Below are 25,626 nucleotides of genomic sequence, written 5' to 3'. Positions count from 1 at the left end.
ATAAAATATGCATCAAAATTATGATATGGTCAAAATACTAACTTGTATGTTAGCTAGCCTAAAACGTCAACAGGTGCTCCGGTCCCAGCTGTGTGCATCACTTTTTAGTGTCCCCTGGTTTCCCTTGTGTTTAGAGATTTAATTCACTAGGAATAAGATTGATGTATTTGTTTGGACGTTTTTATTTTTTCAAAGGTTTGGCATTATGGAGTTGTTCCAATGTTTCCCAGTTGATGAGAGAGAATGAACACATTGATATGATGGAAGCTTTAATAAAAACGGTCTTTCCTCTCAGGTTTCACTGCGGCCACGCTCTGAAAACTAGGTCACCACCATGTGTGCAATGCAGCTTTAGAAGACCACATTTGCAATTTTACTGTTATTGGACCCCTACAAAGTCATTATACAAGATGTTTGCGCCGGCATTATACACAACACTATAATCTGCAGATTCATTTCCTCAGTGAGTTAGCCTTTTTATCCAGTCCTCGTATGTGGAAAGTTATTATCTGTGGTAATAGTTCTTGCTTTGGAACAATAGCCATGGGCAGGTTGGGAAAATTGTTTCCACATAAACTGGTCAGTGTGTCTTCACATTCTGCTGGAGTCGATTATTCTCTCTTTGTGCAAATGCTGGCCCTGCTTTTCTCTTTAAATGAAGTGTGAATCAGTGTGTGTGTGTGTGTGTGTGTGTGTGTGTGTGTGTGTGTGTGTGTGTGTGTGTGTGTGTGTGTGTGTGTGTGTGTGTGTGTGTGTGTGTGTGTTTGTGTGTGCATGCGTCAAAAAACCTGCTTCCATCCCTCCTTCTTCTACTGCTTACCCGAGTCAGGTTGCAGAGGTAACAGCTCCAGCAGAGAGCCCCAAACTTCTCTTTCCCTGGCCACATCAGCCAGTTCTGACTGGGGGATTCCAAGGTGCTCCCTGGCCAGCACAGAAGTATAATCCCTCCACCTGGTCACGGGTCTGCCCCTCAGTCTCCTCCCAGCTGGACCTGCCTGGAATACCTCCCTAGGGAGGGGCACAGGTAGAATCCTTACCAGGTGCCCAAACCACCTCTAAAGCCTGCCTACAGTATAAATGTATTAATATGGAAATAAAATAAAATGCATGAATAAATAGTTTGAAATATACTTAATGTATTTCTACTTGACATTTAGACTGCCTTCACCATTAGCATGCAGACACATGTTTTATTTTTGTATTTATGTCCTGTAATCTTTAAAAGGTATTTATACATTTATTGTTTTATTTCCATATTTTCTTCAGCATATATTTATTAATGTGTTTATACTTTTATTTATGCATTTATGTATTTATACTTATGTCATTTCGCCCTCCCTGAAGGTATACCTGCTGTGTCCTGACTGAGTATGCAGGATATCAATATGTGTCACACTTAAGAGTAACAACTACAACAATAGCAGTTGCAATATATATTTTTAATAATTGCAGACTTTCACAGCTTGGTCTTCTTTAAGATCTTTCCCAGCAAGAGTCTTCTGTTTCTGGGATGATCTTTGTCCACAGAGTAAAGCTTTGTGGGAGCCAGCTGATGAAGGATAATTTGCCCTTGGTGCCTGTTTAGAAATATCATTAAGCCTAACGTTCAGATAAATAAAACGAAGATGATGAACACACAGAACAAGAGGCGCACATTACAAGTTCAAGCGAAGTCCTACACTAAATCTATGTAACCTCAAAACGCACCTCACTTCCTGTGACACACATTTTGGAGACGGCACTCAGGAAGCGTTAGGTGAAGCTCCTTCCCGCTGACAAGGCAAGCTGCTCCCAGTCTGTCAGCCAGGAGGGGCAGGTGTTGTGCCGGGCTCCCTCTTACCGCGACACAATTGTGGCTAAGGAGGGACAAATACAAGGAAATCTGAGACAAACTAATCACTAACTGCTTCATGTTCACCTATTTAATTTTAGCTAAAGTGAATGCAGCCAGTGTTGTAAAGGAAGTCATTACATTTACTCAGTGGTGGGCCGTCAGGGCCAGCAAGGCCTTCTCTGCTGGCCTAAACATCATCAGAATATAAATTAAATTTTGATATATTTTTTCCACAAATACGTGTTAAATTATTCCCCATAGTCTATTCTCTTCATTTTATAGCGTTCGTTTTGGCTGCGCTGCTTCCAGCCTCAGAACGAGATTTGGAGGGCTGGCCTTTATGTTAGAGCTTTTATCCAATCATATTTCAGCCATAATGTGTTGCTAGGGTCAAAGAAATCTGCCCTTAGGCCTTCAGAATCAACAGTGCGGGCGCCTGTAGCTTAAAGTGAACGCAAACAAAACTGTGGCGTTAACCAATCAGATTTCGAGGTGGCGACAACGGGCCAGCTAGCAGGCGTATGCTAACGTTAGCACGTGCACATCTTCTGATTGGATACGCACTATTGAGAGGCAGAGCTAGGCAATAGGCAGAGCCATACAGTCTATGGGCAAAGCTAGCAAACAGAACTAGAACTTGAGCGAGCTAATTTGTGTAGATTTCTACAAGCTATTTTTTTCAACCCACAATGGCTGAAGGAGGAGACGAGATCAATTTGGTAGAAGATATAATTACAACGCCATTTTCAAAACGAACTTTTCAAGTAAAGCTACACATCTTGAAAAGGGAACGACCAACTCCGACGCTAGCGAGCCTAGCACAGCAGGGAAACTACGAGCGGTACCCCTGGCTCACAGCCTCCGAGAGGCACTGCAAATTGTACTGCCGGGAATGCCTGGTATTTGCAACTGATCGGTAAACAGGAACTTTCATTTATGGGACACGATGAAAGCGCCGAGTCCAGAAACAGAGGAAACTACGTGGAGCTTCTTTCTTTTCTTGCTGAGAACAACACAGATTTGCATTACCACCTGTACACAAACAACATGTTTACTGGGACGTCAGGCAAAATACAAAACGACCTGATTTATGCTATTGCTGAAGTGATGGGAGGAGAGATCAAAATGAAGATTAAAAAAGCACCCTTTGTCGCTGTTATGGTGGACGAGACGTCAGATGTGGGTAATGTAGCACAGCTGGCACTTGTTCTGCGTTATGTGACAGACACAGGTGTCAAGGTTTGTCAGATAATCTGATTAATTAAGTTAACTGTAAATGCTGATGTATTGATTATAAAAGCTTCGGAAATATTAATATAACTCTGTTGTACTTGACTATGTTAATGTGATGCAACGCCCGGTTATACTGCGTTTCTGTCTAAATGTATAGTTTCTAGAGCCATGGCGTCATAATGATAGTATTAAGAGGTGGAATAATTCAGGTAGGACTGTGTAGGATATCACTGAAGGCCTAGGTGTGAAATGCACGGCCCGCCACTGCATTTACTCAAGTAATGAACTTAAGTACAATTTTGGGGACTTTAATTTAATGTATACTACTGTACTTCTACTGCTTCTACTCCACTAACATTCAGAGGTAAATCGTGTACTTTTACTCCATTAATTGTTTTTAATATCTTTAGTTACTTTGCCTTATAGAAACAATTACCAAACATTTAATTTTGAACTCTAAGGATTGTTTGAAAATTCCGAAAACTGTGGAAAATATTGAACCTTATTTCCTTAGGTATTACATATACCAGAAGGGGGCAGTACAGGCCCATTTCCTACTGAATGGGTGTCACGAATTAACATGATTATACCTCTGTATAAAGTTCACAGCTTGTTGATGTGTATGGATTAATTTACCTGCTTTTTTAGGCCACAGCAACGTCGCAGCTCGAGTCCCCCCTCCCTTAGTCTGGATACCTGTTTGAGGGGTCTTGACCAATGGTGGCCACAAAGGGCTCACGTTGGCAGCCCCTGTAGAGCTCTTTTTGGTAGCCGCTGCAGGGGCCTTCTTGCGAGCCACTGCGGGGGTCTTCTTGGGAGCCTCAGGTGGTTGAGGTGAAGGGACACGGTCGAGCTTAAGGCGATCAATTATTTTCTCAAGAGCCTCAACTTGACTTTTGGACGATTGGAGTAGACATCCACACACCATCACCGTGTCTGCTGAAAATAAGTTCATCTTTAAATCTCTGCTGTAGTATTTTATGCCAAAGGACTCATTTTAATGCAGGTGTTGTATTTAAAGTTTAAAAATAATATCAACGAAAAAAAAGCTGGTGCTTACAGAAGGGGTTTTCACACAAAAAATCCAGATGAAAACTGAAACGTTGACATTAATTAAATGTATTAAGTCAACACATTTCAGACAATTGTATTACCTTAGTTGAAAGTAATAATATTAAGTTGAACCTAAAGTTTTATTTAAATGTCATATTGTTCCTTTCAACTAACCTAATAGAGTTATATGAAAGTAGTTGACATAATACATTTAATTAAAGTACCAGTTCCTTCAGTGATGGACGCCCCCATTCATCGGTACAAAACCAACTGACCTGCTCCTCTGGCAGGTAACACAGGCAGGCGAGATGCTCTCCTCCTGGACGGAGGAGCTGCTGCAGCAGATGGAATTGGTGGGAATGTATCCATCAGAGGAATGGCTCTCAGCTCACCGGGTGTGCGAGTCTCAACAGTGCTGATGTGGTGGAAAGAAGAGGACGAGGGTGGCCCCCTGTCTCTCTCCGCCGCGCATTTCTTGGCAAGAAGCACATTGTGCCAAAAGGAGTCCTCCTCGTCCAGACTTTCAGGACGCCGCTGGTTTCTGCTTTTGTACTCCCATTTCAAACAGGGTACATCTAGAGGGATCATCATCTTTCCTCGCCGAGAGAGGTCTGGGCTTCTGGAAGAAGATGCTGGTAGAGGTCTGACTCTCTCCATGACTTTGGCGTGTCGTGCTTCCTCTGCAGCGCACAGCCTCTCGGTTTGCCGGGTTAAGGCAGCCCTCTGAGACCTCTGTGTGTTCAGAATCCTGGACTCATCTGAGTTCTCCTGTCCACTATTTTTCTATGGAAACAAAATACAGTTGAGTTTATGTCGTTTTACACACTTTCAGTAGAATATTAGAATACTTTTACATAGACTCAAGGCTAGAGATGAGTAGGGTTGGTTACTTACGCCACCGTAATCGACATTCATATGTAAACACTTCTTGAATCGGAAGAGTTTTGATATTTTTTTATTCTCCATCACACAAAAAAAACAAAACTAAACCAAGTTGTCTGCAAGTACTATAAATTGTGACTGCCTTCCCTGCCTAAAAGGACATTATCTTTTCTCCGCCAGAGGGCGCCTTATAACACGCTGGAGATGTCTATCTGTCTGCCTCTTGCTCGTTGGTTCACAGGCCCACCTACTTCCTGTTTACCGTGGTTGTTTCCGCCACACCGGCGCAGGTTTGTTTGACAGCTGTGGAGTTGCTCTACCATGAATACGTCTGCTAAATGCCGTTGTATCGATCCGTTGTCATAGCATGGTTGTACATTCTATTGGAGGTTCCCATGGTGACGTGCTTAAATGAAGCAATTTTCTCTGCAGGGGTGGAAAAAAATACTCAGATCTTGTACTTGAGTAAAGTAGAAGTAGCCTACCAGAGTGTAGGAATACTCTGTCACAGTAAAAGTCCTGCATTCAAAATGTTCCTCCAGTAAAAGTAGAAAGTATTCTCATCAAAATGTACTTAAAGTAGCGACAGAGCATTTCAGAGTAATATCTCTGATATGTTTTATAATTATTGATCATTGAAGTGTTCTCAGAGCTGGTAAAGGTGCAGCTAGTTTGAATGGCTTTGTATACTGCAGGGTAGCTGCTGAATTTACTCCAGGTGAACTAGTCTGATTTAAGGGCTGATGATATTTACCATCATTAATCCAGATCTGTAAAGTAACTAAAGGGATTACTAAAGGTAGTTAGGTAAAAGTACAATATTTGCCTATGAATTGTAGTGGAGTAGAAGTATAGCAAAACAGTTACATACTCAAGTAAAGTACAAGTGCCTAAAAATGGTACTTACAGAACTTGATGTACTCAGTTACTTTACACCTCTGAGCTGGTTGAATATGGACGACTGGTGATGGCTATTATCTGCCAAAATATGTGTGAAAATATGAAATGAAACATTAAGGCAGGTGATTCTTTTAAATAAATTATTCGAAAATGACCTGCCTGTCCCGGGTCCCTGTCACTTGTCTCCAGGAATAAATAAAGTATACAATTCAACAACTCCCGTCCAGTAGAAAGTATACGCCTGAAGCTCTCCTCTGCCGCCCATCGTCACGCAGCCTGATCGGTATGTAGCCTATGCCGTACGGGAATCCATTCAGTCATCAACCCAAAGGTGTCATTTACGCTGGGGACATGCCTCCAGCACTTTTTGAAATGGCCAATTTTGTCCCTATCCCTTTTAAAAATATAACTTGTGTTTAGAAAGAAATGTTATCAACAAGAAAACTGGTTTATAAATCATGAGAACAGTTTGTCCGTTCACACTTGGTGGTGTACTTCTTCGGACCCTCTGCAATTTTGGGTCACAAGAATATAAAATGGAAAAACAAATATTGCTGAAAATAGTACAGTTGCACCATCTGCTGGACAAATGTCTCCAAGTCAGATGCGGCGCAAAATCAGGCATAATGTCTGGATAGTAGAGAACATTTCCACAGGAGAGAACGTTTCCATTTTATTGGATTGTTAGCCAGTTAAAAGAAAGCACAAGGAGGTTATTATATTGTTTTATTTTTGACCATTTGTTTTAGCTGCTTTCGGATAGGATCAGCAAAATAAAAAATGTCCTCTTCTCAAAAGTATTCATATCGTATATCCACCAGGAGCATGACTATAGACTAGTACCATCACAGCAGGGTGTCCCACTCTTTAGTTATGGTTATTTGGATTTTATTAATCACCCCGCACTAGAAACGTGTTGTTACTTGTTGTTTCTTGTAACATAAATGAGCTTTATCAATTTGCTTTCACTCAATGCTAGCCTCCAATCAGAATACTTCTGAATCCAATTTAAATTATACTCAAACTTAAAATCAAGGGGACTGTGAACTGACCGATGAGAGGTGTGCAAATCCCTTTACAGACTGGGAAACTATCGAGTCCTTTGACAAGATGCTGCCATGATGCTGGCCATTGATCCCATCTTTCACTGATCAAGTAAAGTTTAGGAAACTGTAGAAAAGGCTCCTTGATTGGACAAAAAGGATTATTTGTTTCTGTGCAACATTATGGGAATGCCTACTGGGAAATGAGCCCATTATGGTCTTGGCCCCTATCCAAACAGTAAATAGGTGCTAGCTATTTATGCCAATTTCTGCCGTCTCAAAGGAGCTGTAAGCTGCCAGCATGGACACATATAGCAAGTGTTAATCACAAACTGCTGCTGGCACTACCCTGACATCTTATTTTAAAACTAACATTCCATCATTACTCAGCTGAGAAAACTTTCAGTACATACTGCAGGAATTTGGAAATGATCCATGTACTAAGCATAGACAGCCTCACCTCTGATTTAGATCACACCGTAGGGGTCAGTCATGTATCATGTGACAGTGGCATACAGGAACTCACATATGATTTTAAATGCTGCATATCTAATGTTGGGCAGGGAGTATATAAATGTGTTGCTAAAAAGTTGCTTTAGAGAAGAATGCATCTTTTGAGGGCCACGCAATTAATCACATTTTTATCGGAATCACAATATGCACTGGTGCCATATCCACAACGCACCTAATAAAAAAGATTCTTGTTCGGTCCAGATCATCATAATATTCCACACAATTATCATTTTAATATGTTTGTTTAATGATTATAATTGTCTCTTATATTGAAATTCATATCAGACCAATTAATCATGATTATTTATTTTTTTAAACCATGGAAAATACATTTTTCAAAAGAAGATATTTATTTTTCTTGTACGTGTGATGGTCAGTCCAGCTGCAGAAAGAAAATTAAAAATTGAAAATGCTGAGTAATGACACAGCAGAATCCATCTGTGGAATCACTAGTTCCTCGGCAGAATCCTTGGGCACCGTGTCTCTTTTTACCAGAACTTCTTCTCAGTCTCCTGTCTGTCTTTCACTGACAACTTTAACACTTCAACCTCTTGGATCCAGCCATGGTTTTCCAGTAGAATGGAATTGCTTTTCCAACTGGAAGCCATGCGATCATTTTTAAACATAATCATTGTGTGTCAATCATGGATTTCTTTATAAAGAAGCCTTGGTTCCTCAGTTAACCTGTCACGTGGAATGAGCTCTACATTTGGTGTGAATATTTGATGATGTTGTTGGCCAGACTCACTATATTGTGGTTTGTCACTTTTGGTCTTTCCAGGATAGCAGGTCTATCATTACCCCCAAGTATTTATATGAAAGAACCTGCTTGATTTGTTCAGTATGGATTACAATGGGGACGGTATGGGAGGCATATAGGGAGCCAAAAACAATTTCCTTCATGGGAACCGATGAAGCAGAGCAGCAGATCTGAATCCAACCATCTGCAGCTCAATGCCGCCGTGCAACGGATAAGTGGGTTTTAGTATTAGTCGTGTTAAGCCAACACAGGCAAGGCGTTTTAGCAAAGTTAGTACAAAGCTCTATGACACTCACACAATAACATTAAGCACACCCTTCTTACATTATTAAACGCTTACCACATATTCTCACTGTTTAAAAAACACCTTTTGACTCTAAAGCAATGCTTTAAAACACTCTTGATGCCATATTATGCACATTACACTGCTGCAGACTATTAGATTCCAATTTACAGTTTTACTTGTTTATATATAATCATTTTATTTCTTTATTTGTGTTGATATATTTTATTTTATTTGATCTCTTATCTCAAATGCAGAACGACCAAAAACACAGTGGGACCCCTATCAAAGTTAGAGATAAAGAACATCTGGACATCAGCATTTAATAAATGCTCAATGTGATAGTAAAAACATCATATCTAACAAATAATACAGTAAACAGTAAACAGTAACCAGAATGTGATATTAACTCTTTTTTCCAGTCGATTGCTAACAGAAACCATCAGATTTATTAAATCATTCAATGACCATGCCAAAAATGAGCAAAGCTGAAAACATTTGCTTAACTAAAGTAGTTTATTCAAAGACTGTCTTTCCTAAATTTGATCAGATGCAAGAATTTGCCATTTTCTTTTTTTAAAGTAGTTCATGCAGGATACTTTTCATCAGTGTAAAATGGGAATGTAGGGGTCTGCCTTTTTATATTGAGCACTTGTCATGCTATTTAAGCAATCTAAATGCAAACTTTTATCACAATTTTTCACATTTCACATAACCCCTAATGTGTTAATATAATAGTTAGCATAAACTTTGAGATTATGGAAGTTTTCAGTGAATTCGGACTAATAAATAAGAGAAACGTAAGTGAACACATTGACATTTAAGTTTTTAAAAGCCGCAAAGAAACACATTTTGTATTTAAACATACACAATCCCTGACATGTACTGTATTTCCCCAAACAAAATAAAAGTCATTAATAATGTTTTCAAATCATTTGTGCTTGGTTACATTTCACAATCAAAGTTGAATCCATTACAATATAAGGATTTGGGTTGCATATTCATGCTTAATTAGTCATGTTTTTTGTCCGTTGCGAAAAGTAACAAATTCATTTACTTAAGTAAAGTAAAGTACTTGAGTACATTTGTACTTCATGCTACTTTATGCTTTTACGTTTTGTAGGCAGATTTATATTTTTTACAGCTTCACTTTAGAAGCTGTAAAAATGTTACGGATTTAGAATATTAATAGGAATAACAAATACATGTTGATGTTGTTATTATTATTATTATTATTATTATTATTATTATTATTATTATTATTATTATGTGAAACATTATTAAGTGATGTAAACATTAATGAATGAAATTATTATAAATCCTTTAGTTTATGTTATTCTGAAATGAGCCAAAAGAGTAGCCTACTTTTAGTGTTGGAACTTTAAGTGATTCAAATATTTTCTTGCCTTCCATAACTTCCACTCTGCTTACTTTTTATTTCCCTCCTTTATTCAAGAAAATATAATGTACTTCAAACATTATATTTACACTAAAAACGATGACATATATAATACAAAATTAGAAAAATAGTGAACAAACATCAAACAAACAATGTGATCTCATGTTTGCAAATGTGTAACTTCACATTTGTTATATTTCACTGGAAGTTAATTACTCATTACTCAGCGGATTATTTCCCCTTTGTTCCATCAGCCAGTCACAAGTGGTGAAAGCAGGCTGCTGTTGAGTCAAAAGTACCGATTGTACTTGAGCTGCCACGAGCTGTTGCTAAGCGACACGGTGCCCACGTCAAGTTTGGGCAGAGCAGATATTTGAAATCCGGTTTTAACACACATTTCAAAAATAAAAGCCTCACTCAGCTGCCGCAACATGTTCTAAAACGGTATCCAATATTATAAAACCGTGTGCTTACATTCACAACAGTAGTATGATCGACCTTTGCAACAAAAAACAAAACAGGTAGATAACCATATTTGACGTTTATTACCAAGAGCTAAATTAAAGCAAGGACCTTTCAATTGTTTACAATAAAATGCCCTTTACATTCTGTCAATGTGTTCCACATGCCGTAGAAAGGATGCTTTTATTATTGTGCCATATTCCATAGAATGATTACGAAATATAATCATCCGAAGAACTTGTAAAAATGATACGTTGTAAATGTCATACAAAATGGACTTACATTCCGTAGCCTACTAGAAACTCTGTACCCATAAGTCGACAGGGATATGATAAACGTTACGGTTATTATCTATTAATCGTAGCAGGCATATATGTTTCCCAGATGTCTAGAAACAGCATTAAGCCTCTGTGAAATTGTAATTATTCCTCTATGACACTTGCAATTTACAAAAGCGACAGACTGAGGCGCCAGTGTCACAGTTTAAATAAAGGGCAAGCCTCAATCCAAGCAGAGGATTCCGTCTCTTTGAAGTCATCAATGACACTTTAGTTTTTTTAAATGTTTTTTTTTTAACCTAGATTTACCTGCGTTTAAATGATCCTTTAGGTAAATTAATAGATAATTGGTGTTGTTTTAGGACAATTGTTGGTACTTCGGAATATCTCCTTACCCACTGATGTTTATTATATATTTCATTAAGTTGTGAATCTAATAATGTTGCACAGGTGAGCTTTGCAAATGGCGTTGTTTTATTTTTGGATGCAGGCTCAGCAGTCACACAAATAAAAAAAAATAGTACATTTTCCATTTTTTTAAACCATGCGCAAATTCCAGAATAATTTGGTAATATTAAAATGATCCACAATACAGTGGAAACCTTGATATCAATCCCTTTTTGGAATTGAACTCGACATTTAAATACACCAGCTACCCCCATTTTTAAATCCACCTGTTCACGCGCATCCGTTTGCACGCTCTCGCTGATAGGTGTGTGAGGAACAGAATTGTTTAGCGGCTCGTGCAGGGTGACACACATCAGAGCTCCTCCTGCCACCGCTGCTGCTGAATGGATTACCTACAATTCCACCTCTCCCAGATGCTTTTCAGCACACACTACTAACGTCCACTCCTCTGTGTGTGAGGAGCCCTGCCTTCTCATGATTCCATGACCACCTCGTGGACACTGCTCGCGGATCATGTCAGTGATTTGAACCCCGCTTTGACTTCACATCCCCGCTGCTGCTGCTGGCTGGACGCACGGCTCTTCCTCCGGGGAGGTTTTCCTGCAACAATTTGTTTTATGAGGGGCGAAATCATGGTGCCTGTACCGCATCGGCTCCAAATGGCACCGTGAGAACTTTCCTCCCTCCCCCCTTTTCCCCCATTCTTTTTTATTTTAGATGTGTGTCATTGGGAACGTGCTTCTTTGGGAAATTAGCCACCGTGTCCCCTTTCAATTATGTTCACTTTTGCTGCCTTCTGCTACATGCTGTCTCTGGTCCTCTGTGTGTCCCTGATCTTCTTTGCTATATGGCACGTAAGTACCTCAGAATGAGTTTGTTTGATGTTAACCAGCTGATCATAAGGGATGCATGCTTTATTGCACGCGCAGGTGTGACATTTGTGCGTAAGAGTGCCACATAGTGCAGACAGAGCCCTGGGTGTTTATTCATTAATTTCAGATGCATATGCTCCGTAGCTTTCACACTGTTACAAATGAAGGATATTTTTGGCTGATATTTCCTTTAATATGACAGGTACACCTGTATCTTCAGGTCTTGCTCCATCATTCAGACCTGCATCCACCTTTCTCCCCAATTTGACCCGATTCTACCTATTTGCCTGCTGACCCATTTTGATATGCAGAAAGGCTAGTCATAGATTCATCAAATGGCATCCCTTCTATATCAATTACGGAATCTAATACTGTTACCCCCAGCCCCCCCATATCATTTTGCTGTTCCGCTTCCTCTGCCTTTAATCAAGCCTCAGCTCAGCTGTACACCAGTGACAATGTGACTGACTGCATTATTCTATTTGAGTATTCAAATTATTTGCTTGAGGAGCAACATCTCTATCATGCAGAGCCTTATGTAAAGACAGATTTGGGTCAGGTCTTACAGCCTATTGCCCCCAATCTGCCTTTTGCACAGAAACAGACCTGATGCACTTGGGATGAAGGAGGGAATTACAGCTAATAGTCGGTCAGCCAGTCTGTCAGACAGTGGCCCATGTGTTTGTTTACAGAGCAGAAATAAAGAGGCCAAGACAGCGAGAAGGCATGCAACCATGGAAGTACAGATAAAACGGAGAGATCATGCAAAAATATACAACCCCTCAACGATGCTACTTCTAAACTGATAAGGAAAGACCTTGCTGATTTACTACAGATGGACAGAAACCCCCCTCAATTCTGCCTTTGATGTTAAATGCAGCACTGGTGGAAGGATCACAATGAAACACATTATTCTGTAGCTTCAGCAATAATCCATCGCACCAAGCTTCATTTTGCATTCTGCTTAAGACAGCAGAAACGGTTGAGATGCCTCCACAGATGATTCCCAGTTGCCTTGACGTACAGACGTGCAGTATAATAAGCTGGTGCTCCGTACTGCGAGGGGAACATCATTATGTGGAGGTGAGAACGTGTGAAGCTGTGGAAGAACCGAAGCTGCACATTAACACCAGACACCTGCCAACTGCTGGGGAGAGCTTGGCGGTTACTCTTTCACTCCTATCCGCCACTCTGGCAGGTAGCCATCTCCCCATCAGTAATTTTCTTTCTTGGATTTCGCAATCTCACCTAGCATCAAAATCACTGCTGCCTCAGTTGCCGCCTGGACAAAAGGTTAGATTTTAATGCCTTGAGGTGCTGTGCATTGCTTAAAAGAGCAAGTGTGCTGAGTCCAACTAACTAGGGTGAAATCCAAGTACCCAGGGTAAAATCAAGTTATAAATAAAGGGAGTCAGGGTAAGGGAACATAAAAAGACAGAGGCAATGAAACAGGCCACATAGAAAAGACAAAGTGAGTAATGAACTGCAATGACTCAAACATATTACCAGTGTGGTCGGCAGGTAACATGAGCGGCTGATTCATGGAAGTCAGGGAATGACAAATGACTGCACACAGTCAGACTTCTGTCTAATTAGCCACAATAAATCAAACCATATACTGCCAACATAATGAGCTCGTTATCTACTCTGCTCATTTTCAGGTAATGATCAATCTTATGTAAATGTATTTTGAAGTGGGAAAATCTGAGTCCTCTTTCATCCCCCGTATACTATGATGCTAATAAGTAAGACAAATAAAGGATTAGTCAGGATTTGTTTGGCGTATTTCAAGACTGATCGCACTTCAGTGATTTCTGACCCCTTTATAATGTCAGGGTTTTTTGTAGAAAAAAAATACAGTTTGAATGCGGAAGTCACTTCCGGCCAAAATGACAGACCCACTTTTCTGTGTAAATAATGCATTAGAGTGAAGCGGAAAATAATAGTTCATATAGTCATTTATCCCACCTCAAACAAAATCCAGAGTTACAGTTTCTTTACTTCCTCTGCAGAATCTCAATATCGCCTAGGGCAGCCAATGGGCTAGAACCGGCCCTGGTTGTTTGTCCATGCTTGGTTGGAAAATTGTTGGACTTCATGACATAAATTCCAAAAGCAGTTATAATAAATAAACAACTCTGATTTCTCTTACCAGTTTTTAAGGTATTTCCCACGCATGCAATATTTGCTTTATCCCAAAAAACAAGTCAAAACCAGTATTACAATCTTTAGCTCAATAATGATCAATCACAGATTATTATTGTGATTAACGTGATTCGATTATATTTATTGAATGACAGCACCAATACTGTTATATAAATAAAAGGGTGCTGGCATATTAAACATATACTGTATATTTGATGTGGAGTACAGAGCAATTGACTGAAACTAATGAAGATGCAGGAGAACCGGATCTGATGTCTCACAAACTGAAGGTTTTAATTAAAAGGCAAACTAATAAATTAACATACTGTATAAGTGAATACAAGTATGCAGTCACATTGTGAACCAATATATGTTCTTCCAATAGCTTTTCGGGTCTTAATATTTACCAAATTCTTGACCTGGTCATGCACATGTTTGCGCAAAACAGAGGCAACACATAAAGATTAAGACGGACGTCACAACTGAATGATTCCTAATGCGCAAAGGTAAAATCAAAATATGCATACATTTGTTAATATATATACATCTAGGTTTATTTTAGTCGATAGGAATTAGCTATACGATTACGTGGGACTTGAAGGTGACAATAATTAAATACGACATGCCATATGGATAATAACCATGTCACAGTATTCTCACTGTGGGATATAATGATGATCCACTTCAGAAAAGATACAGCAATTGTCAGAATCATCCTGTTCATCACATGAAGTTCAACAGCACCGTCACCCATGGGAGCACTCAAGTAAGCGATTACGAAGCCGTTTTAATTAACATACAAGGTGAACTGTGACCCTGCTGGGCTCTCCGGCTCATCGATAAGACACTCGCTCTCTGCTTGAGTGATTCTCCTCCCCTGTAACCACGGCCCCTAATGTGCTCTAAGTGTCATTAAAGCTGGGAGCGAGCCACACACTCCACCGGCACTCCTCGGATAGATGGGAAAGCCCTGTGGTGCAGATATGATGCAGAGGTTGTTCTGGCAGCTAGACAGAGGGCAGAATGTCAAAGTATCATTTACGCTCCCAGATGGGCTTTCAATAATATTCCAGCAGTGGCATGGAAGGGGCAGTGGGATTTGAAAGCATGCTTTTTATTGATAATGCTGATTCGCTAATGATTCCGCTCTTATCTGCATGCTAACGAAAGCTTTAGCTACGTGACCGTTAGTTTAACTCCTGAGGATATCACAGGTTGGACCGAGATATGGTGCCGCACACAAACCCTGAAATGTTTAATCAAGCTTTAAATATACTAGTAGGCATTTTTCCGTTTTCTATTGTCTTTAAATGTGAATAAAATGATTGTAGAACAAGTTAAGATCTGATTGATCTAACTAAGTCAAGCTAACCTTCCCTGGTTCTAGCTTTGTCATTAGACGTGATGGTGGCAAGAAAGCTGTAGGCTATGTATGGCACACAAAATCAAGCAATTCATTATTAAAGCAACTAGTTATGACTTATACATCTATATTATGTCAGCACAGTAAATACTAGCATTCATTTAATTTCTTATGGGAGAATAAAAACACAGTTGTGGTGTTGTGATAAATAAATACATGACAAACTGTTAAGAGAAACCAAATGGCTGTCATTAACAGGATTTCTGAATTGTTGGCATGAAGTCCCACAATTATCTGACATTTAACTGAAGCATCAACAAAGCCGCTGTCTCTGAGAGATGCTCTGATATATAATTAGTGCTACATGGGACAAATGATCTCTACCACACAAAAGCTTATCCACTTTAAGAAACTGGCTAGCACATGGTTAGCCACACCTAAAGCGAATGCGTGCAGTTTTGCCGTTAAAGCACATTTTTTACTGATGTTGAGTGGTCTCCAGTCAGTGCAATGCATGTGATTTGTAGTGATTCCTCCGCTTTCTTTTCCTTTTCACTGCGTTAAGGTTTCCAGATTAAACGCCAGAATTGACGCGCTAACGTGGACAGCCTTAGATAGTACGCTAATGCTTCAGTTCAAATATTCAAGTTATATAATGTCAGTGAACAATGCTTTACAACTGACGGGGGTCATTCTGACTGAGAATACATTAACTGTTGATACTTGCAGTAGATTTGCTGATCATATTTTGAATTCAGGACATTTTAGTGGTGGAAGAAGTACTCAGATTGTGTACTTAGTCAAATTAGAAGTGCCAGAGTGTGGGAATACTCTGTTACAATAAGTCCTGCATTCAAAATGTTCCTCCAGTTCCAATCTGATATGTTTTATAATTATTGATCATTAAAGTGTTCTCAGAGCTGGTAAAGCTGCAGCTAGTTTTAATGGCTTTGTATACTGCAGGGTAGCTGCTGAATTTACTCCAGATGAACTACAGTCTGATTTAAGGGCTGATTATATTTACCATCATTAATCGAAATCTGTAAAGTAACTGAAGGTACTAAATACATACAGTGAAGCACAATATTCACCTCTGAAATGTAGTGGAGTAGAAGTACAACGTAGCATAAAATGGAAATACTCAAGTTAAGTACAAGTATTTGAGTAAATGTACTTAGTTACTTTAGATAAATAGATGCTTTATTTATCCAAAATTGGGAAATACTTTGCTCACAGTAAGAGCGTGTTTATGCATTAAAATATTTAAAAGGTGGAATAAAGTATAAACATCATTTCATAAAAAACCCACTGTATTTGATTAATTGAGTGCAGTATCACCAACTTTAGTTAAGTGAGTAGGTATAATACTTTTTCTGCAACTGCCAATAGGTATTTAAATACAACAGGATACATACACATTGCATATGCCAAACGCACCCACTTAGGTTAATAGACCCTGGCAATGAGGATGTAATGCTTTTATTCCTGAGCTTTTGTTCTCTTTACCCTCTTCCTTCTGTCCGCTTTCCCTCTCTTCACATAAATCATCTCTGCAAAGTAAATGCTGGTTTAAACACCACACATCATGAATGTATGCACAGTTCAGGGTGGATTAGCAGGCGAGCAGCTCTGCTAGCATCGCACTTGGCATCGCTTCCTCGCCGAGCATGACTCTCCATCAGGCTGAGATATTGATAAGTACGTGGCATTCACAGGTTTAACAGAAGTGCCATGTGAATAACCATTCACATTGAGCCACCATAACTCCCCCTCATCTGTGATTGTCTCTCTGGTGTTCTGATGTACAGGAGAGAGAAGCTAAGGGTGTTGGACAGTGGAGAAGGACTTAGGAGGAAATGCATTCAGATGAAATGTAAAGGATTAGCGCTTCGAATGACAGGAGGTTTATTTAGCTTGAGACACAGTTGTGAAAGTGTGGGAGAAAGATTGAAACTGAGAAGACAACCATGCTTTGTGCTCGTTTTACTCAGCCTGCCAAAGACCTAAGAATGTTCCCTTGATCTGTGATGCTTCAGAAAGCTACACAAGTGATGGTATGATAAGGTAGGAAAGGCCAGAAACACTTTGGATTTGCTTATTGGGAAGATTGGACTGCTGGATAGATCACTGGAGCAAACTGACGATCAGGCATGAAAAAGCAAGAGGAAAGCAGATTTGAAGATGTGAGCGTGCAGCAATGCAGATCAAAGGAAGACAGGAGTGATAAGTAACAAAATTAAACCTCTGTTTGGAGTATGAAGTTTCCTGGTGGGTTGAGATGGATCAAGCTTTTCTAAGAGACAAGGTTGACAGCATGGGATAAAAACGCGAAATAGATGAAGAGAGATAAAGAGCGTAATAATTAACTAGAGACAGAAGAACAGAAGACTTCACAAGTAACGCTTTGTGTTGTGGGGAGGGCACTCTAAGTTCCTGCTGTCTTCATCTGGATTATTCATGTCTTAATAACAGCAATGAAATAAAGATGAAGTACCTCCAGCTTTCCCCTAATGTAATGATTACAACTCTTTTTCGCTCTATCCAAAAATAATGTTCTCATTCAATATTTACTTTACAATACATAGGGATTCAATATAGGAGGAATGGAAGATTTTTGAATCCTCTTTATATTCATGAGCTACTTTATAGGGCCCAGGGAGCAGGGTGGGGGTTTGGTGAGTATCTCAAGGGAACCTTCGACAGTGCCCTGGAGACCAACAGTCTCTCTGGTACCTGACCTCACTCCGTATTTGGTCAATTTTGGTAATTAAACCAATGACCCTTCCTTACTACTACCCCCTAGAATCCATACATTGTGTCATACCAAAATAGAAGAAAGAAACAAGTAGAGGATTTTGAATACTCTACTTTATATACATGTACAGGGTCCAGAGAGCAGTGTGGGGGTCCGGTGTTTAGCTGAAGGGCACCTTTGGAAGTGCCCAGGAGACAAACTGTCAAATGTAAACCTTCTGTTACCTGTGCACACTCAGGACTTGGTCCATTTTGGAAATGAAGGTGATGACCCTTCCTTTCCCAAGCCAAGCCCCCTGCAGACTCAGGTATGACCCCATTAAATGAATACAGTGTGTTAGATGGCATGGTAGCTAGCTGTGAGGCAAAGACCATCAGTTTTTCCAATGAATTGTTGAATAATTTGGGTCCATTTTATTTAGAAAAAGGGAATGCTGATAAATTAGAAACGTAGTCCAGCCAACAGCAATGGAAATAACATAGATTACCTCCAACTTTCTATGCCTAGCTCAAGGACACATTTTTCAGTGACCCTTTGTTTCCCAAGCCAAGTCCCCTACGAAATGAGCCACTAAAGCCCTTAAATTTCATACAGTATCTCAGATAGAAAACTAATAGAAGCTTGCTTTCATTAAAGGTGGTCAGTTGTAATCTTTTTAATGATTTTTGGATAGTCTGGGTCCACTTTATTGACAATAGTCTTTAAAAGATGATGCTGATTTATTAGAAACTCTGTCTTTGTTTAAAGTTCCCCCCACGATTTTTACTGGTTAATAATGTTTTTTATCAAAAGAACACACGCAACATTTTTACTGCATTAATTTCCCATCAGGATCATTTTTGGCATCTTTTTTCGTATGCTCAATTTGTATTTTGTCTACTAACCATCAATGTAACCGGATCCGTGCTTTTTATTTGACTTTGCTGATTCATACATACGGTGCAGCCCTACATAAGGAATTTTCTGGAAGAAAGAGATTTTATGTAATTTGTTCTCGTCACATTAAGAAGGAGGTTACAGAAACTGTGCCAGTAGTGTTGGTTAGTCTTAGATTTAAAGTTCCAACTATCATTTCTTCTGGCTAATCTTGCATTTATCTCAAGAATTTACAGGATTTTGAGACAGCGCTCTAACAAAGCAGCCAGGTTCCAGTGTCAACGACATCTTCGCTTTGTTCTGATTTTCAAACGTGTAACATGGTGCCCATTTAATTTTTTTTCAAAGAAATCTGAGCTTTTCAGGCAAGGTTGACTGATCATTTTCTTGCAGAGCTTGATCTTTTTGCTTTCAAAATCTATGGAAATAGGAACATAAAAATGTTGACAAAGGTAGCCGAGATGGACTTGTTGGTAAGGTTGTGGTAAGCCAACTGTTGCAGTAACAAATCACAAACTCCACAAAGCCTTTGTTTACAAGCTAGGGACTAGAATTCTGAAATAAAAAGTGTTGACATTCCCAGTTTGGCAGTGAATATACTGTATATCATATCAAATGTTATTATTTATTATTTTGACCATGGTAAATATAAACGGTAATGCAGGCTGACTCAATTGCGTACTAACTAACTGCATAAACTTTGTGGAAAATAATCTGAAAATTGACTTTAAATGGTCAAATATTGAACACAAAAAAGCATAGCAGAACTACAATGGTTCATTAGTGTTTTTAGAATAGATTATATCTCTATTACCCATTAGGGTGAAATGTAGTTAGTAGATGACGAAGAGTAGCAGATATGATATTAAGCTGCCCTTTATGTCAGTCAAAACGGAATTGACAAATTGGTAGGCTCTATGGCTTGGGCTTTCTTGTCATTTGAAATATTATTTAATCATATGCTCTTTGTTTAACACACAATCAGAAACGTCTGGAGAAAACATTTGGTCGCCCCAGGCTTAAGCCGAAAATGTTTTGGTATTAATCTCTTGCTGTAAAGGTGGACAAGTGCAGCAGGTCAAAGTTTTACCAGGAAGTCATTTCGTACACTGTTCACAACAGACAGTTTGACTTATAATTGAATGGTTCATCTTGTTTTTTGCTTCTTAGTATGAGTCATTTACAATGTCAACCTGCTATGAGTATCCCTAACCCTAATCTGTATGAACCTGTATAATACTTGTGTTTCCTGCCATGTCAGACTACTCTAAAGCAGTAACACATATTTTTTAGAGTAAAATGTTATTTTTACCAAAACACTACGAAATGTAAGCACTGCTTTTGGAGGATGCACATCTTTGGCTTTGGAAATGCCATGATGTTTATTAAATACAAAGAAGGACAGAATTAATGCAAATAAAAGGGGTAATGACATTCAATAAAGGGCAACGGCTTGATTCTGAAAGCACAGTGAGAAATGAAAGGAAACTGGAGGGAATATAAAGAGGAAGAATGTGCTTTAAAGAAGAGAAAAATGGCAATAAGAGAAGTTGATTCCTGTCCTCTGGGTTACACCTAGCATTTATCATAGTCATTATCCACTGCGCTCCCTTGAACTGTACAAACTAGGAAGTAGCTTTGGCTCAAGGTGCCCTAGTAAGACATCAGGGGGAGAAATGCATAGGTGATACAATTGATCGTAATCTCAATGAAGCAAACAGTCAACAGGGCTTTCTGGCACCTAAGGCTATAACGGAGGTGGCGTTCAGTGTATAGTTGGGTTGGCTCTGCATCGATCCACATGTTCATTAACCCCTGCTGCCTCCTCATCCATCATTATGACTCCACTCTTTCTATTGTTCCAGAGAGGCGCATAGACTGTGGGATTATATCAATGATCCTAGTCCTCACTTTCTATTGCTCCGCACTAGCTCTTAACATTTAAAGAATGACGGATCATTGCCAATTTGGGTTCTGCTTGCTTTCCTTTTTATTCTTATTCATGGCTTTGTCATTGATGATGTTTCAAAAGACTGCTGGCAGTTTAAGAGAAACCACATCTCAGGTCTTATCACATTTTGAATGTTGGAATTAGATAATCAGGTTTCCAAAGCCCTGACTGTTTCCATTAACCAACCTCATCATAGATGCATTGCTTGTATAAATCCCTATTCAATAGTTGGTTTTTTTTGTCATTATATTTAGTCTTTGGGCCATGTGATCACAATTGACAAGGTTAAGCCTGTGAGGATTCACGGATTTAGAGTGAACTGTGTTAGCATTGATTTTCTTCTTTGTATTTATTTTACGTACAGTTGTTGATAACAGTCAGTGCTGACAGAAGGGCAAATTAATAACAGCATTGAAGCAGGTGGATTCAAAAGAACACCTATATATAGATCTTAATGTGAGGTTGCTCAATTAGCTAATTAAATACATAATTATTTCCATCCATACATTTGAAAGTGACGTTTTTTTGTCCATATAGTAGTGACACCAGGATAAGATTCATCACGTAAAAGGTTTAGTGGTCAAATAGTACAGTTAACTATGGTGGCTGACAGCTGCAATCAGGCCACAACAGCCAAAAACACTTCCATAGAGAGAAACGTGCTACCCCTTTGAAAACAATGTGAATATAAGAACACAAATTGGTCAAAAACACATGCACATCATTTATAAAAACATTCACCAAACTGATGAAACATGCCCAGCCGCTGTGACTGTTGGCAGTTAGTTTGTTTCATAATTATAAGTGTTAGGTCAGTATATTTGAAAGGACTAGGCTAGCTACGTCAGCTTGCTAGCTTACAGTACATCTGTGTTTTGTCAATTCATCGCTTTTAGTAAACCTTGCACTTGTTTCATCAAGTTGCTGAATGTTTTCTAAATGCTGCATGTGTTTTGGCAGATTTGTGTGTTTTTATTTGCATTGTTTTTGAAACTGCAGCAAGGTTCTCCTAATGGAAATGTTTTTGTTGCCATAGCGCGTTAGTCGGCCACTATACAAACTGCAATTATCATGTCCTTATGTATCAGATGCAATGGTTCAATCTGGATAGAAACGGATAGAAAGATATTACTTTTTTGGGGAATACTTCCTTCTTTAGATGAATTAACACTTAAACTTACAGCCTGTAAGGACAAAATCAATGTTTCCATGGTAATGTAACCTCCTGTCATTGCTTTTCGGACCCACACCAACGATCCTGCAGTAATGTCAATGCAGGAATATCTCTTGGACAGTAAATGCTCAATTGAAATTCTGTCTAATAACCATCACTGTAGCCGCATATGTGCTTATCATTTGGCTTTGCTGCCTTGCAGAGACAGCGGAATCATGCATACAGAATTTTCTGGAAGCAAGAGATTTCCTTTCATTTGATCTTGTCACAGTAAAGGAAGGGGGTTACAGAAACTGTGCCAGCAGTGTTTATTAGCATCAGGGAAACTGCCTTCTCCAGCTGTCTCCCCCTGCCAAGGTGTTCAGCACAGATACCGGCCGGCACTGACGGAAGCGTGTTAGCGGTTTAAAACACAAGCTAACTCCCAGCCCATGGACAGCCAGTGACCACTGCCAGCCAGAGAAAGCTGGTATTCCCATTGGACATAAAGCACATTTTCCCCTTGCGTTTCTCATGTGAGTTTGACTCGTGTTTACTTACTCTCAAACGAAAGGGCCAAAAAGTAGGCGGGCTAATTTTATGTAGATACCAACAACATTTTGAATCAATCAATCAAAATACTTTAAACATATTATAATTAAATACATACATATGATATAAACATATGAAGTTTAAGTAAACATTAGGCACAGGAACGAGGCAGGACGTCCTTCACAGGACAGGGACCTTCTGAAGACTCGGGCTCATGGGGAAGACACGGTGAAGCTCTTGGTGCGATCCTTGTCAGCCCAAACAGTCCGAGTCATCAATGATACGCTGTGATTGGAAATGTTGTTGATTTAAACGTTACCTGTCATAAAGCCATTGTTGTTGTATATATATATATATATATATATCCTGGTGCTGCCATGTTTCCCTGAAGCACATAATTACACTCCAGATATTCCGTGTGACTTCTAGCTGACGACGTTAGCTCCTTCAATCCGTTAGCTAGTGATCATAGTTGCCAATGGTCAGAGGGGGGGAACACCCCTTATATCTCCTTTTCTCCATAAATCTGTGCCAAGCTCTCTTTCTTCGACTCTTCTGATAACCCCCTTTAAAAAGCTTCATGTCCAGGGTGAACGCACCATAATACATGCAAAATGATGATACATGCTTTTGATATAAACACCATTTTCCTTTTTTCAAAGATTTGATTGATGACTAAATAATTGATCACAAGCCATAAGGACCAACTACGACTTCTTCACTTACAACAGGCGTACTCCCACTCTTGATTACTCTCCACTTGAGATAACATGACAATTTGATGCTTCCCGTGGGGGAATTCTGCAGTCCATGATGTAAATGTTGCATAATGCAAAACAACAGAAAGATTGTATGTATTGAATGGAGTTGAAGAGGAATCGTTGTTAAGAATATTTACTCATATTGAGTAGGCTTCAAATTCCAATGAATAATTGAGACCAGAATTTAAATAATTAAAGTGGACCTTGTAGTGTTTCACACTAGAGTGGAGGTTCCTCTGATTGCTGTTGTTGTTTAATCTTGTCATTTCCATTTTTATGCCTTGAAGGTCAGAAAGAAAAGCTGTCTTTGGTTGGTCATAGCTACAACTGACTAAAAGACAGCAAAAAGGTGCATACATTTACATCATTACAGTAGAAGATAACTAAAGGCAACACTATGTTCCCCTTTATTTCCCTCATAGACCAACACACAGCAAGGGTCCTTAAAAATGTCTCGTATTTAGGCTACTGCTTGTTAGGGAATATTTTGCTTAGGTGTTCAACCTTTGACCTAGTTCATCATTTTCTTCCTTCCCCTGTCTCTATTCCCATGGCATAGTTTTTCGGCATAGTTTTCCATGGAGGTGCTGTTATCTTCATTAAGGAGGGGCAACCTGGGCTTCCTGAGCCTTGTTGTTCCCATACTGGGTACGAGCTCATGCTGACCTAAGATTGGTTGTATTGTTTTGGGACAGCAAGCTCCAGTTTATCTGGCACCAGGTGCTCTTGTAAGCATATTCTGTTGGGCAGGCAGTGGCTTATTCTGTAAGGGCTTGGACTGGGGTCCAAAGGGTCGCCGGTTCACGTCCCGACTGGACCAAAACAAATGGAGTGAGCTGGTTTGTGGAGAGGTGCCAGCTCCCCTCCTGAGCCACTGCCGAGGTGCCCTTGAGCAAGGCACCAAACCCTGAAACTGCTCGCTGGCGCCTCCCTGCTCTGCCACACCTGCGTGTGTATGTGCATTTATATCATCATCCGTGCATGTATCCTCCCTGTGTGTAATGTGTGTGTAGTGCCCTACTAATTTCTGTTTACATTTTCATTTATTCGTTAAGTTGTCATATTTCCTAGGTTTTAGAAGTCCTTGAACTTCACATGTGTATTGGTTGGTAGAGGTGTCAGTTACATAGCGAACAAATCAGAGTTCAGTGTTCCAACCTACCGGGTTTGAGAAGAGGGAGGACTTAGGTAGGAGAAGCGCGAAAAAAAGGAGTGAGAGGCAAAGTACGGAGAAGTTAATACCGGAGGAAAACGTCTTTATTTATTTTGAGTTACTAATGTTCAAATAAGATAGAATTACTGTTGTGTGTTCGAGTGCCTGGTAGAAGAGCGTGGAACCCATTTGGTGACAAATTCACAAGATTATGCAAAACTGCGAGGTTTTATGCTAACTGTAGCAACGGCTAAGTTAGCCTCATGTTTAGCTGCGTTGTCCGGGTTTATTGTTTTAGTAGTTGAACAGTATAGACAAAATCTTAAGAGACTCGTGTGCCTGCCTGCTGCCGGTTGACAGAAGAAGGACATCGAGCCAACAGGAGGACTACGCGGGATTGTTTCATCGAGGAGATACGTCTATGGATCGGCCGTGTGGAGGGAATATGAGCTCCATCTAGCGCACCAACAAGGGTACCATAACTGACTAAAATCCCGGGTACTTTTATTTCTTTTGTTTTGAACCGAGTCGTGGAATATGTGTTGTTTTTATTAAGTTGACATGTTATTAAAGTAAAGTGTATACAGATTGACAATCATTTCAACCCTAGATAGGAGAGCTTATAGTAGATCCCACCACAGCTCCTCCCATGCTCGTAGTACTGTCCTGAGCTAAGTGGTTGGGAGGGCTACATGTGTAAACACTACAGAGTGGGGAAAGAACTTTCCCTGTAAGGGATTAATAAAGTATTTTCTTCTTCTTGTTCTTCGGGTTGATTGTCGATTCCGAACTGGTTAAAATGTCGTATTGTAGTAGAGATCTTGAGAATTGGTAGACTCAACTCGGGGCTGCAGCCAATGTCTTTTCAATTGTCTGTCTGTTAACTTCGGAATAAACCTTCCGTGTTTGCCATCAAAGTTCTAGCTTTCCCCGTGTCTCTCTGAGTTTCGTCTCCATTGCTTCAGAAGTTTCCGTCACACTGCTGTGATACATTATC

General features: G+C 39.6%; 1 protein-coding gene across 3 annotated transcripts in view; it reads left to right on the top strand.

Moving 5' to 3' along the window:
• The first annotated feature begins 11,409 nt into the window (after positions 1-11,409).
• cnih3 (cornichon family AMPA receptor auxiliary protein 3) overlaps positions 11,410-25,626 on the top strand; it is a 74,027-nt gene continuing 59,810 nt past the window's right edge. For all 3 annotated transcript variants that reach the window (XR_010167473.1, XM_063901599.1, XM_063901600.1), the window contains exon 1: positions 11,410-11,902. Coding sequence is in view for 2 of the 3 variants with exons in the window: in XM_063901599.1 (XP_063757669.1) it covers positions 11,825-11,902 (78 nt within the window). In the remaining variant the exon portion in view is untranslated. The remainder of the gene's footprint in view (positions 11,903-25,626) is intronic.

The sequence above is a fragment of the Eleginops maclovinus genome, chromosome 15 (genome assembly GCF_036324505.1).
Source record: "Eleginops maclovinus isolate JMC-PN-2008 ecotype Puerto Natales chromosome 15, JC_Emac_rtc_rv5, whole genome shotgun sequence".
Classification (NCBI taxonomy): Eukaryota; Metazoa; Chordata; class Actinopteri; order Perciformes; family Eleginopidae; genus Eleginops; species Eleginops maclovinus.
This window is presented reverse-complemented; position numbering and strand designations above follow the sequence as displayed.